Raw genomic sequence first — 13,855 nt, forward strand, 5'->3', positions numbered from 1 at the left:
TGTTTTAAAGCACACCAGGCTTCTGCGGCAGAGTCCCTGGCAAATGCTGCCTGCTGTGCCTCTTTTTGGGCACGACGCCGCGGCTAAGGCTGCAGGGAAAGTGCTTGGAGGTGGCGTGACGGCTGCTGGGAAAGAGGGCCGGCCTGGGAGGGCCGGACGGCTGGTTCTGTAGTCGCCACGGTAACCGAATGCGACTGGATCCAGCCGAGTGATCCGCGGGTTCCTGCTGGCGGCACGTGATTTGTCGGTCTCCCCTTCCCCAGAAGTGCTTTCCTTGAGGCATTTTTTCACGTGGTTCTTGGCTAGCTAGCCTCTGTAGTTGAAAAGCGGTGATGTGGGCCCTGGTAGTCGACGGCGACTGCGGTTCTCTGAGACTGGCAGGAGGCCTCTTCGCGCTAGTCCTTCTTGATGCCAGAGAGCTATGTTTCCAGCTGTTGTGTGAGTTGAGTGGGTTGGATGCACCTTCCAGAAAACACATGTTTAGGATTTGAGAAAACTTAGTGCCCTGGGTACCTTGACATACTTAATCCAAGGCAAGGTGGCTATTTGATTGCTGTCCATTTCTGCCATAAAAATTAGTTTTTTAAATTCTACTTAGGCAAGTATTAGGGACTTGCCAGCTTGCTAACCCTGAGTTGTGGTAAAGGGATCATTCCTAGGAATAGAAAATACTTATGAAGCCTGTATTAACGAATGGTATTTGGTGAAAGAAAGGGGTGGGGATGGGCTACTATCTTAGGTAAATGCAACTTCTTGCCTTAAAACCTAAAAGCATTTCAGATGTATTTTGAAATTTACCTTTCAAATTTAGGGTTGTAGTCATGATAAAATGCCCAGGGTATAGTTTCTGGTCCAAAGTAAGTGCTTACTATAGATAGTGAGTACCATGGCAACCCACTCCAGTGTTCTTACCTGGAAAATAAGGACAGAGGATCCTGGCGGGCTACAGTTCATAGGGTCGCAGAGTCAGGCACGACGGAAGCGACTTAGCACGCACGCACATCATTTATTTAATTATGAAAGTTAACCTAATGACGATTGAGAACGGATAGTTGGCGATTGTCTTTGCATCCCTTGCTGTCTTGTTTTCTGATTACTTTTGTATGTAAATTGTGCTTTTTAAAATCTTTTTCAAATTTCTGGGCCCATTGTATATTGATGAATACTGAAATTCAAGTGAATCTATTCTCTTACAAATTTGAGCTTCAGAAATGTAATTTAACCGCACTCTTGTAGTGAATAATTACGTTAAGGAACAAACTAACATCTCCATGCCTGCTGCTGCTGCTGCTGCTAAGACTCGTCAGTCGTGTCCGACTCTGTGCGACCCCACAGACGGCAGCCCACCAGGCTCCCCCGTCCCTGGGATTCTCCAGGCAAGAACAATGGAGTGGGTTGCCATTTCCTTTTCCAGTACATGAAAGTGAAAAGGGAAAGTGAAGTCGCTCAGTCGTGTCCGACTCTTCGCTACCCCATGGACTGTAGCCCACCAGGCTCCTCCGTCCATGGGATTTTCCAGGCAAGAGTACTGGAGTGGGGTGCCATTGCCTTCTCCGATCTCCATGCCTACCTTACAGTAATGCATTTACTGTATGAAAAGTTATGGTTATTTTTAGCAACTTTGAAAATACTCGGTTTAGGTTGAGTATCATCTGAATGTTTTGTAATGTTTTGTGTTTTTAAAGTAATAGTATTGGTTTGGAATTTTGGTGTACTTTGTTGCCGGGGTTGATTGGGGGTGGGGTGGGGGGAGGGGGAGACTGATACTAGTATCTGAATTAGGTAACTAGCTAGTAAACTAACTAATGTATTTTGTAAGTTGTATGAAGATCGTGGCTTTAGTAGTTACTAAACATTTCCCAAAGAGGTCATTGGTGAAAAGATGCTCAGAATAGGTACTCTGGAATTGTAACAGTTTTCTTATGGAACTTGACACATTACTGGAAAACATTCTCTGTGAAATCGCATTTGTGTGTTGATGTGAGTGCCTGCACCTTCTGATGTTGACAGTTTCAGAATGTTACTTAGAATATTTCCCAGCCACAACTGAATTTATCTCTGTAGGTCATTATTACAGTAATTCTATGTGGGTAACTGCTGGATCTTGAAAAGCTGAACTGAGATTTTTTTGAATGCTGAGTTATACCTGTATACCCAAAACTGTGGTCTTCCTTAATGCTTTCAGAGAATTTTTAGAATCTTTCTGGAAGGAGATTTATGGCTTCATGAGTAGCCTAAGTAATTTGATTTTTGCAATTGGTTAAAGTTATCTTAGACTTTAGAGTGGTATTTGTGTGTCTGACACAGCTGAATTTGCTGAATTGACTATCCTTTCTTTAGAAAATCCAATATTGTATTCCAAAAGCATAGGCATATTCCTTATAATGAAGTGAAATCCATGTTAAGAATTGTTGTGGAATAAAATTTTATTTGTCTGTAAACCTTTAGCAATGTATGGCTTAAGACAGATACTATTTTGTTTGTAAATTATGTTTTTGGTTTTACACATTTTGATCAACTTATGGAATAAACTTGACAGGAAGATTAAAAAAAAGACTATACAAATCAAAAGTCTGAAAGTTCAAACTTTTTTTGGACTTAATACACACATATTTACATTTATTAGATACTTGTGTACAGAGTGGAAATGAAGCAGTCTGACTCTTCTGAACTTAAATTTTGTGTTTCAATGAAAGGAAAATTTTGAAATGTGTATATATAATGTAAGTTTAAAATTTATTATAGTACAGTCTTTAAACTGGATTCCCATCAGTAGAATATTTGATATTTCATAGATTAATTTTTAAAAGATAATGATTTTTAAAGCATTGGTTAAAACTTCCTTGCCCACTTTTACCTGTAAAAATGATCTGAAAAATCAAGATTTTATTATTATAGAAGACAGTGTTTAAGAAATTCTTAACTCTTTAATGTCTTCGTAGGTTTGGGATAGCTAAACAATTTTTTCAAGTAGTTCTTTGCTGCCTGTCTTAGACGCATTTCATAAGTGTGTTTTTGCATAATTGCTTACAAAAATACTTGATTTGTAACAAAATTGAGCTTTATGGACTAAGTACAAGATTAGGAGTTTATGTTATTTGATTTATATACAGTTTTATGTTTTTAGCTTTGTTTTATTTAACTGGAGGATAATTGCCTTACAATGTTGTGTTGATTTCTGTCATATAATAACCCGAATCAGCCATAGATGTATATATATCTTCTCCCTCTTGAGCATCTCCCCTGAATCTCAGTCCTGTAGGTTGATGCAGAACTTTGGGCTGGTTTCCCTGTGTTTTATAGCAGCTTCCCCTTAGCTATGTTATTTCACACATGGTAGTGTATATATGTCAGTGGTTCGCTCTCACCTCTTGCCCCCATCCCAGCATAAGTCCATTCTCCATATCTGCGTCTCTATTCATATTCCTGTCCTGCAAATAGGTTCATCAGTGCCATTTTCTAGATTCTGTATATATGCATTAAAATATGATATTTTCTCCTTCTGACTTACTTTACTCTGTTTGACAGGCTCTAGGTTCATCCCCCTGATTTTGTTACTTTTTATGGCTGAGTAATATTCCATTGAATGTATATGTACCACAACTTCTTTATCTGTTTGACAGACTCTAGGTTCATCTGCATTAGTTCAAATGACCTTGATTCCTTTTTATGTCTGAGTAATATTCCACTGTATGTATGCATCACAACTTCTTTATCTGTTTTTCTGTTGATGGACATCTAGGTTGCTTCCATGTCTTCTCTGTTGTAAATAGTGCTGCAGTGAACATTGGGGTACATGTGTCTTTTTGAATTACAGTTTTCTAAGGGTATATGCCCCCTAGTGGGATTGCTAGGTCATAATGGTTGGATAGCAGGGAGATCAAACCAGTCAATCTTAAGGGAAATCAACCCTGAATACTCATTGGAAGGACTGATACTGAAGCTGAATATCTAGTATTTTGGTCACCTGATGCGAACAGCCGACTCACTGGAAAAGGCCCTGATGCTGAGAGAGATTGAGGGCAGAAGATGGCGTTAGAGGATGAGGTGACTGGATGGCATCACTGATGGAATGGACATGAACTTGGGCAAACTTCTGGAGATGTTAAGGGACAGAGAAGCCTTGAGTGCTGCAGTCCATGGGGTTGCAACGAATCAGATATGACTAGGTGACTGAACAACAACAATGGTAGTTTTATTCCTGGTTTTTTAAGGAATCTCCATACTGTTCTCCATAGTGGCTGTATCAGTTTACATTCCCACCGACAGTGCAAGAGGGTTCCCTTTTCTCCACATGCTTTCCAGTATTTATTGTTTGTAGATATTTTGATGATGGCTTTTTTGACCAGTTATACACCATTTTAGAGGTATTGGTTTTTATGAACTTTCTGAACTTTACTATTTTTATAAAAGTCACTGTATATTTGTGACTTATAAGTCTGTTTAAATTTTGTCTTATCAGTCTCTGATAGATGTTACTTAAACTAGTTTTAGGAAATCAATAAACTTAATTGCCTTAAGCCTGAGGAAACTTTTGAAAAGAATCATTCTAAATTTTATCTATCTCTTAAACTCCAAATCAGAGGAGAGAGCTTTTTTTTTTAACCTTTCCTAGGTATTAGTGCTTTAGTGTTAGAAAGTAGGGTTTCTATTTTCATATCTAGCCATTATCAGAAACAATAACCAACCTTTTTTGAAGTGTTGATCTTTAAAGTATTATCCTGAAGATAATGAATATTTTAAGTTTTGGAGCTTCCCCCCACTTTTCGGGGGGATCAAGTGGCCAGTCCTGAAAGATGTAAAATTCAAATCAGATGATTTTATTATTGCTTGTCAATAGCTCTGACGAAAAGTAAAATTAGACTTTTAATTAAAAAGAGGAATACCAGTAAGTGGCTCAGTTTGATTGGTCAAAAATTACTGATCCAGTTAAACAAGTGTGTGTGTGTGCGTGCTAAGTTGCTTCAGTTGTGTCTGACTCTTTGTGACCCTATGAACTGTAGCCCACCAGGCTCCTTTGTTGATGGGATTCTCCAACAGGTAAGAACACTGGAGTGAGTTGCCATGCCCTTCTCTAGGGGATCTTCCCAGCCCAGGGATTGAACCTGTGTCTCTTATGTCTCCTACATTGGTAGGTGGATTCCCTAGTGCCACCTGGGAAGCCTAGTGATGTAATATTTTTCTTTTTTGTATAAAAGCTAACTGAAGGTGATAGCTTTATATTTTGGAGAATATTTAGGTAATTTATTTTAGCACATCACTTCAGTTGAATGTAACAACCTGAGATTTCTTTATAATGGCTTATGGAGATATAATTCACATAAAATTCATGATTTAAAACATTTATATATTTATTTGACTGTACCAGGTCTTAGTTGCAGCATGCGGGGTCTTCAGTTGCTGGCATGTGGGCTCTTGATTGCAGCATGTGGGCTCTTGATTGTAGCATGTGGGCTGTAGTTCCCTGACCAGGGATTGAGCCCAGGCCCTCTGCATTGGAAATGTGGTGTCTTAACCACTGGACCAGCAAGGAGTCCCAAAATTCAGCATTTTAAAGGATACATTAACTGGTTTTTAGTTCTGAACATTTCTGTCACTCTTACAGAAGACCCCAAGCTGTTAACAATTGTCCTCATTAATCCTCTCCCTTTTCACTGTCAGCCACTGATCTACTTTATAGATTTGCCTATTCTGGACATTTCTTATAAATGGAGTCATACAGTATATGTGTTTTTTTGTGTGTGTAACTTTTGTGAATTAACTAATTTAGGCTTTTTTTTTTTTTTTTAATTTTTGGGTGGGGGGATAGGTTGTATGGTCACAAGGTAAAAAATTTGGAAAGTGTCAGAGTATTTTTCCAGTCACCCTGTTTTGCCTTGATAAAGCCAATACTATCAGTTCCTCTTCTGTCTTTGCAGGTAGTCTGTGTCAGGAAAATACATACATATTCTTTTCTTTCTTTGGCTTTTTCTTTGTTTAAACTTATAGAAGTATATAGCATAATCTATAATTCTTTTGAACTTTATGCTTTGTATATCTTTTAGATAATATTAATGAGTCTATAAGATTTATAATTCTCTTTTGTAGCTGTAGAATATTCCACTCTTTCATAGTACCACCATTTATTACAGGTGTGTATGTGTGTGTTTGCACATATGTATGTAAGATAAAGTCCTAGAAGAACCATTGTTTCCTGGAATGTGTGTGTTTCTACTTTTGATATTTTCATACTACCCTCTGAGATTCTGTCATCTTACACTCTTAAGTGGCTAATTAGATGAGAATGCTGGTTGACATACACCTTTTCCAGCACCTTTGACAGACTTTGATTTTTGCCAAAAATTCTGCTAGGGTAAAAAGCAGTATCTTAGGGTGACTTTAATTCATTCTGTTCTGTGACTGTGTACATTTTCTTAACTATTTGCAGTTCCTATCCTTTGTCCGTTTTTCTATTAGATTTTTTGTTTTTCCAATTTGTATAAAATTCCTTTTTATATTAGGGAAATGAGATCTTTATGATATGTTTCAGGTACTGTTTTCCAGTTAGTCATTTTTTTAATCTTACATGGATAGTTTTTGTCATATTAAAAACAAATTTATATGATTTTGAATTTATCAAAAATTTTATTTTATTAACTTCTAGGTTTTGTGTACTACTTATTATCAAAAAGCTTTTTTTCAAGATTTCTTTAAGAATTAAAAAAAATTACACTGAGTTGGGAATAGGGGGTGGGATTTAAGTGTTCGGTTTATTGGAATTTTTTTCAGTGTAAGGTCTGAGTTGTGGAGCCAACTATTTCTTTTTCCAGTAAGTTCTGGTGTTTTGTCATGTTTTCTTTAAATGTATGTACTAACAGGGCTTCCTTGATGGCTCAGTTCATAAAGAAACCACCTGCAGTGCAGGAGACCCAGGTTCCATCCCTAGGTTGGGAAGATCCCCTAGAGAAGGGAATGGCAACCCATTCCAGTATTCTTGCCTAGAGAATCCCATGGACAGAGGTGCCTGGTGGGCCACAGTCCAAGGGGTCCCAAAGAGGTGGACACAACTGAGTAACTAACACTTTCACTTTCATGTACTAATTAAGTTAAATAGCATTTTACTTATGTATGAACTCATGCCAGTACTCTAATAAAAGAGGTGATTCTCTATACAGTGATAACATGGAAATTTGTTAATTTTTACTCAGGAGAATGTACTTGTAACAGAATCCTCTCAAATTCATAAATTATTGGGATTCTTTTGGAATGTGGATAACTTTACAATTTAATCTTCTTTTAAGTCTATACTTTTATATTTTCATATAATTTTTCTAAAATGAATACTTTTTTTATGTGAGATTGTTGCATGTATAGTGAATTATTGAAGGATTGGGGTATGAGTAACTTAATTAGATTAAAATGAACTTTAAAAAGGTAATCAAATATTCCAGAATGAATATCCTTACAGTGATTGAGAGAAAAGTAGAAGCAAAATCTTAGAAGAATTTAGGAATGTATTTTGGGATAACAATCATTCTTACATTTTTGTTAATAAAATAAATGTTCACTTGATTAAAGTGTTGTTTTGTTTTTTTAGGCTGGGAAGGCCATTGTGATTATGTGGTAACTACAATTATCTTACTACTGATTTTCCCACTGGAATCATGGAGGAGAAACAACAGATTATATTGGCTAATCAAGATGGTGGGACAGTGCCAGGAGCAGCACCTACTTTCTTTGTCATCCTGAAACAGCCAGGAAATGGCAAAACTGATCAAGGAATTTTGGTTACTAATCGGGATGCCTGTGCTTTGGCTAGCAGTGTGTCATCACCAGGAAAATCTAAAGGAAAGATTTGCCTTCCAGCTGATTGTACTGTAGGAGGAATCACTGTCACCTTGGATAACAATAATATGTGGAACGAATTCTATCATCGAAGCACAGAGATGATTCTGACGAAGCAGGGGAGACGCATGTTTCCTTACTGTCGTTATTGGATAACAGGTTTAGATTCAAATATGAAATATATCCTTGTCATGGATATATCTCCTGTGGATAATCACCGTTATAAATGGAACGGTCGCTGGTGGGAGCCCAGTGGGAAGGCTGAGCCCCATGTTTTGGGGAGGGTTTTTATTCATCCAGAATCTCCTTCCACGGGTCATTATTGGATGCATCAACCAGTGTCTTTCTACAAACTCAAACTTACAAACAATACACTGGACCAAGAAGGGCATATTATCTTGCACTCTATGCATCGCTACTTGCCACGGCTTCACTTGGTGCCTGCAGAAAAGGCTACTGAAGTGATACAATTAAATGGCCCTGGTGTCCACACTTTTACCTTCCCACAGACTGAATTCTTTGCAGTAACAGCTTATCAAAACATTCAGATTACCCAGTTGAAAATAGATTACAATCCATTTGCTAAAGGCTTCCGGGATGATGGGCTGAATAGTAAGCCCCAGAGAGATGGAAAGCAAAAGAACAGCTCTGACCAAGAAGGGAACAGTGTTCCCAGTTCTCCTGGTCAACGGGTCCGTCTTACAGAAGGTGAGGGGTCAGAGGTGCAGCTAACAGATTTGGATCCTTTATCAAGGGGTCAGGAAACTTCAGGCAAGGGTTTGGAGAAGCCTTCCCTTAATATAAAGCGAGATTTTCTTGGTTTCATGGATATTGATTCAGCCCTTGGTGAAGTCCCTCAGTTGAAGCAAGAGGTTTCTGAAAGGTAGGTAACAATTTTCTGTTCTTAGAGATAAAAGGAGGATTTGAATTTAAAATATTGGTTATGTGGACTCCTGACTTTAGGTATTAATAATGCAAGCCACTATAAAATACCCCACATTTGTGAAATAATAGTTGCTTTTCTATTCTGCAAAATGATAGTTCATTTTTCTGTAATGAATATCAGTTGGGTTCACAATCTAGAATTGTAGGCAAATTAGATGACTTATCCCAGTGGGAACCTTAGATTTTTAGATTTAGACTTTTGTTAATCATGCATGTTTGTCTATTCCTTGTTAATATATAGACAGCTTTTAAAAAGTATTAAAATATAGTTCATATATAGTATATATAGACAACTCTTGATTAATTGGAGAAGGGAAAAGAATGACCCCCAAATCATAATTGAAATAAGACTTATCCAATGAGGCTCAGAAGAAATTGAAAGTAAACTAATTTATGTCTAGTACGTAAGAATTTCCTGGGACTTACCTGGTGGTTCAGTGGCTAAGACTCCATGCTTCCAGTGCAGAAGGTCCATGTTCAATCCCTTGTCAGGGAACTGGATCCCACATGCTGCAACTAAGGGCCCTGCATGCTGCATCTAAGACCCAGCACAGCTAAATAAATACAAATTTTTTGTCCTGTGGACATCCTGATCCATAAATTTCCTGACTAAAAACAAGCTGAAGGTTATTACATGTTAAAATAACATGATACACTGTTGCACTTTTAAAATTTGAACTTGTGTTATTTATTTTTATTGAAGGCTTTATTTTTTTAAGAGCAATTTTAGGTTTGCAGCAAAATCGAGATCAAAGTTAGATATTTCCCATTATAGCTTCTGTCCCCACACATACATAGCCATTCCCATTATCAACATCCACCACCAGAATGGTGCATTTGTTTATAATTGATGAACCTATATTGGTGCATCATAATCACTCAAAGTCCATAGATTGCATTAAGGTTCACTCTTGGTGGGTTTGGACAAATAATGTAAAGACATGTATCCACCATAATAGTATCATACAGAGTATTTTCATTGCCTTAAAAATCCTCCATGTTATACCTGTTAATCTCCTGTTCCCCTCGCCTCTGGCAACCTCTGATCTTTTTGTTGTCTCATAGCTTTGTCTTGTCCAGAATGTCCTATGTCTGGAATCATACAATGATGTAGCCATTTCAACTTGGCTTCTTTCACTTAGTAATACGTATATAAAGTTTCTTCATGTCTATTCATGACTTGATAGCACATTTTTTTTGTTTGGTCGTATCAGTTCATTTATTCAGTCATCTCTTGAAGGACATCTTAGTTGCATCTCAGTTTTGGCAGTTACGAATAAAGCTGCCATGAACATCTGTGTCCAAGTCTAATGTCCATTTGGATAGATACCAAGGAGCATGGTTCCAAGACTGGATGGTAACAGCATGTTTGTTTATTTATTTGTTTGTTTTTTTATTTATTTGGCTGCCCCAGGTCTTAGTTATGGGACACGGGATCTTCCATCTTCATTGTGGCATGCCTGATCTTTAGTTGTGGTATGTGAACTCTTTAGTTACAGTATGTGGGATCTGGTTCCCTGACCAGGGATCAAACCTGATCCCCCTGTGTTGGAAACGTGGAGTCTTAGCCCCTGGACCACCAGGGAAGTCCTGGTGACAGTGTATTTAGGTTTATGAGAAATTGCCAAACTCTTCTGTGAATGAGAGTTCTTGCTGCTCTACATCCTTGTCAGCATTGTCAGTTTTCTGGATTTTGGCCTTTCTAATAGGTGTGTAGTAATATCTTGTTTAAATTTGCTTTTCCCTGATGACATGATGTGGTGCATCTTTTCATATGCTTATTTGCCATCTGTGTATCTTCTTTGGTATCTGTTAAGGTTTTTGGCTTATTTTCTAATCAGATTGTTTTACTGTTGTCTTCAGACTTCTTTGTATATTTTGGATAACATGCTTTTGCAAATATTTTTTCCCAGTTTGTGGTCTGTCTGCTCATTCTCTTGATGTTGTCTTTCACAAAGCAGAAGTTTATTATCTTAATGAAGTTCAGCCTATCAGTGATTTCTTTCATGGATCATGCCTTTGATTTTGTATCTTAAGAAGTCATTGCCATATTGAAGGTCATGTAGGTTTTCTCTTAGGTTATCTTTTAGGATTCTTAAAATTTTGTGTTTTACATTTTGGTTTATGATCCATTTCAAATTAATTTATGTGAAAGTTGGAAGGTCTGTGTCTAGTCATTTATTTTTGCATGTGGATGTCCTGCTATTTCAGCAGTGAGAAGACTCTCTGCTCTGATACTGTCCTTGCTTCTTTGTCAAAGATCAGTTGGCTCTATTTGAGTCTATTTGTGGGCTCTCTAGTCTGTTCCCTTGACCTATTAGTCTCTTCTTGTAACAGTACTACACCGTTTTGATTACTGTAGCTTTTTAAGAAAGTCTTGAACTTGGGCAGTGTCAGCTCTCCAACTTTGTTCATTTTCAATACATGTTGGCTATTCTGGGTCTTTTTCGTCTCTATATAGTCTTGAGAATCAGTTCAACCATATTCACAAAATAACTTGCAGGGATTTTGATTATGCTTGCATTGAATCTATAGATCGAGTTGGGAAGAACTGACATCTTAACTGTATTGAGTCTTCCTGTTCATGAACATTGACTACCTCTCCATTTATTTAGTTCTTTAATTTTTTTCATCAGCGTGTTTTCATTTTCCCCATATAGATCTTGTATATATTAGATTTATAACTAAGTATTCACTTTTGGGGAGTGATAATGTAAATGGTATCGTGTTTTCCACTTGTTCTTTGTTGATACATAGGAAAACTATTGAATTTTGTACTTTACCCTCATAATCTGCAGCTTGTTTATTAGTTCCAGAAGTTTTTTGGGGATTCTTTGACATTTTCTACCTAGATGATCATGTCATTTGTGAACAAAGATAGTTTTATTTCTTTCTCTCAAATCTGTATTATTTTTATTTCCTTTTATTGCATTCACTAGGACTTCCAGTAAGATGCCGAGAAGGATTGATGAGAGCAGACATCTTTTCCTTCTTTCTTATCTTAGTGGGAAAGTTTCTAATTTAAGTTGAGAAAGTTCCCTTTTATTTGCTAGTTCACTGAGAGTTTTTATCATGAATGGGTGGTGGTGTTCAGTCACTAAGTCATGTCCAACCCTTTTCAACTCCATGAACTGCAGCACGCCAGGCTTCCCTGTGCTTTACTATTTGCTGGAGTTTGCTCAGATTCATGTACATTGAGTTGGTGCTGTTATCTAACCATCTCATCCTCTGCTGCCCCCTTCTTTTGCCCAGCATCAGTGGCTTTTCCATCTTCAGCTCTTCACATCAGGTGGCCAAAGTTTTGAAGCTTCATCATCAGTCCTTCCAATGAATATTCAGGGTTGATTTCCTTTAGGATTGACTGGTTTGATCTTGATGTCCAAGGGACTCTGAAGAGTCTTCTCCAGCACCAAAAATAGAAATCATCAATTCTTTGGCACTCAGCCTCCTTTATGGTCCAACTCTCACATCTGTACATGACTACTGGAAAAACTAAAACTTTGACGTTACGGACCTTTGTTGGCAAAGTGATGTCTCTGCTTTTTAGTATGCTGTCTAGGTTTGTCACAGCTTTTCTTCCAACGAGCAAGTTTAATTTCATAGCTGCAGTCACTGTCCACAGTGATTTTGGAGCCCAAGAAAATCTGTCACTGTTTCCACTTTTCCCCATCTATTTACCACAAAGTGATGGGACCGGATGCCATGATCTTAGTTTTTTGAATATTGAGTTTTAAGCCAGCTTTTCACTCTCCTCTTTCACCCTCAGCAAGAGGCTCTTTAGTTCCTCTGCTTTCTGCCATTAGAATGGTATCATCTTCTTAACTGAGGTTATTGATATTTCTCCTGGCAGTCTTGATGCCAGTTTGTGATTCATCCAGCCTAGCATTTCACTTGATGTACTGTGCATAAAAATTAAATAAGCAGGGTGATAGTATACAGCCTCGACGTGCTCCTTTCCCAATTTTGAACCAGTCCATTGTATCATGTCTGATTCTAATTGTTTCTTGACCTGCTTACAGGTTTCTCAGGAGGCAGGTAAGGTGGTCTGGTATTCTCATTTCTTGAATTTTCCACAGTTTGTTGTGATCCACACAGTCAAAGGCTTTATTGTAGTCAGTGAAGCAGAAGTACATGTTTTTCCAGAATTCTTTTGATTTTTCTAAGATCTAAAGGATGCTGGCAATTTGATGTCTAGTTCCTCTGCCTTTTCTAAATCTAGCTTCCATCTGGAAGCTTTTGGTTTACGTACTTTTGAAGCCTAGCTTGGAAGGATTTTGAGCATTACCTTGCTACATGCGGTCCTTCCTTGTGGCTCAGATGGTAAAGAATCTGCCTGTAGTGCAGAAGACCTGGGTTCAATCCCTGGGTCGGGAAGATCCCCTGGAGAGGGGAATGGCTACCCACTCCAGTGTTCTTGCCTGGAGAATTCCATGGACAGAGGAGCCTGGTGGGCTATATAGTCCTTGGGGTCTCAAAGAGTCAGATTAACACTTTTCATACTTTTTGCTAGTATGTGAAATGAGCACAGTTGTATGATAGTTTGAACATTCTTTGGCATTGCCTTTCTTTGGGATTGGAATGAAAACTGACCTTTTCCAGTCCAGTAGCCACTGCTGAATTTTCCAAATTTGCTGACCTATTAAGAGCAGCACTTGGACAGCATCATCTTGTAGGAATTTAAATAACTCAGCTGGAATTCCATTACCTCCACTAGATTTGTTCCTAGTAATACTTCCTAAAGCCCACTTGACTTTACACTCTAGGATGTCTGGCTCTCGGTGCGTGACCACACCATTGTGGTTATCTAGGTCATTAAGACCTTTTTTGTATAGTTCTTATGCATATTCTTGTCACCTCTTCTTAACTTCTGTTAGGTCCTTGCCATTTCTTGCCCATTTCTGGTTTTGATCTTTAGACAAAACCAGAATGATCAAAGATATTTCTGGTTTTGTCTCTTTTTGCTTCTTTATTAGGATTTTCATTTCTCTGCTTACATTGCACATCTGTTCTTAGCATAGCCTGCCAGGCTCCTCTGTCCATGGAATTCTCCAGGCAAGAATACTGGAGTGAGTTTCCATTTCCTCCT

At 38.0% G+C, this 13,855-nt stretch overlaps 1 protein-coding gene across 22 annotated transcripts in view; it reads left to right on the plus strand.

The window, feature by feature from the left end:
* MGA (MAX dimerization protein MGA) overlaps positions 1–13,855 on the plus strand; it is a 147,633-nt gene that overhangs the window by 49,092 nt on the left and 84,686 nt on the right. For 19 of the 22 annotated variants that reach the window (XM_061430835.1, XM_061430834.1, XM_061430833.1 and 16 more), the window contains exon 2: positions 7,577–8,707. The exons of 2 other annotated variants lie outside the window; for them this stretch is intronic. In XM_061430835.1, coding sequence (XP_061286819.1) covers positions 7,644–8,707 — 1,064 coding nt within the window. In that variant the 5' untranslated portion in view covers positions 7,577–7,643. Of the gene's footprint in view, positions 1–7,576; positions 8,708–13,855 lie in introns of those variants that run through there. One more of the 22 variants, XM_061430850.1, reaches the window with a different exon arrangement.

This window comes from Bos javanicus, chromosome 10 (assembly GCF_032452875.1).
Source record: "Bos javanicus breed banteng chromosome 10, ARS-OSU_banteng_1.0, whole genome shotgun sequence".
Classification (NCBI taxonomy): Eukaryota; Metazoa; Chordata; class Mammalia; order Artiodactyla; family Bovidae; genus Bos; species Bos javanicus.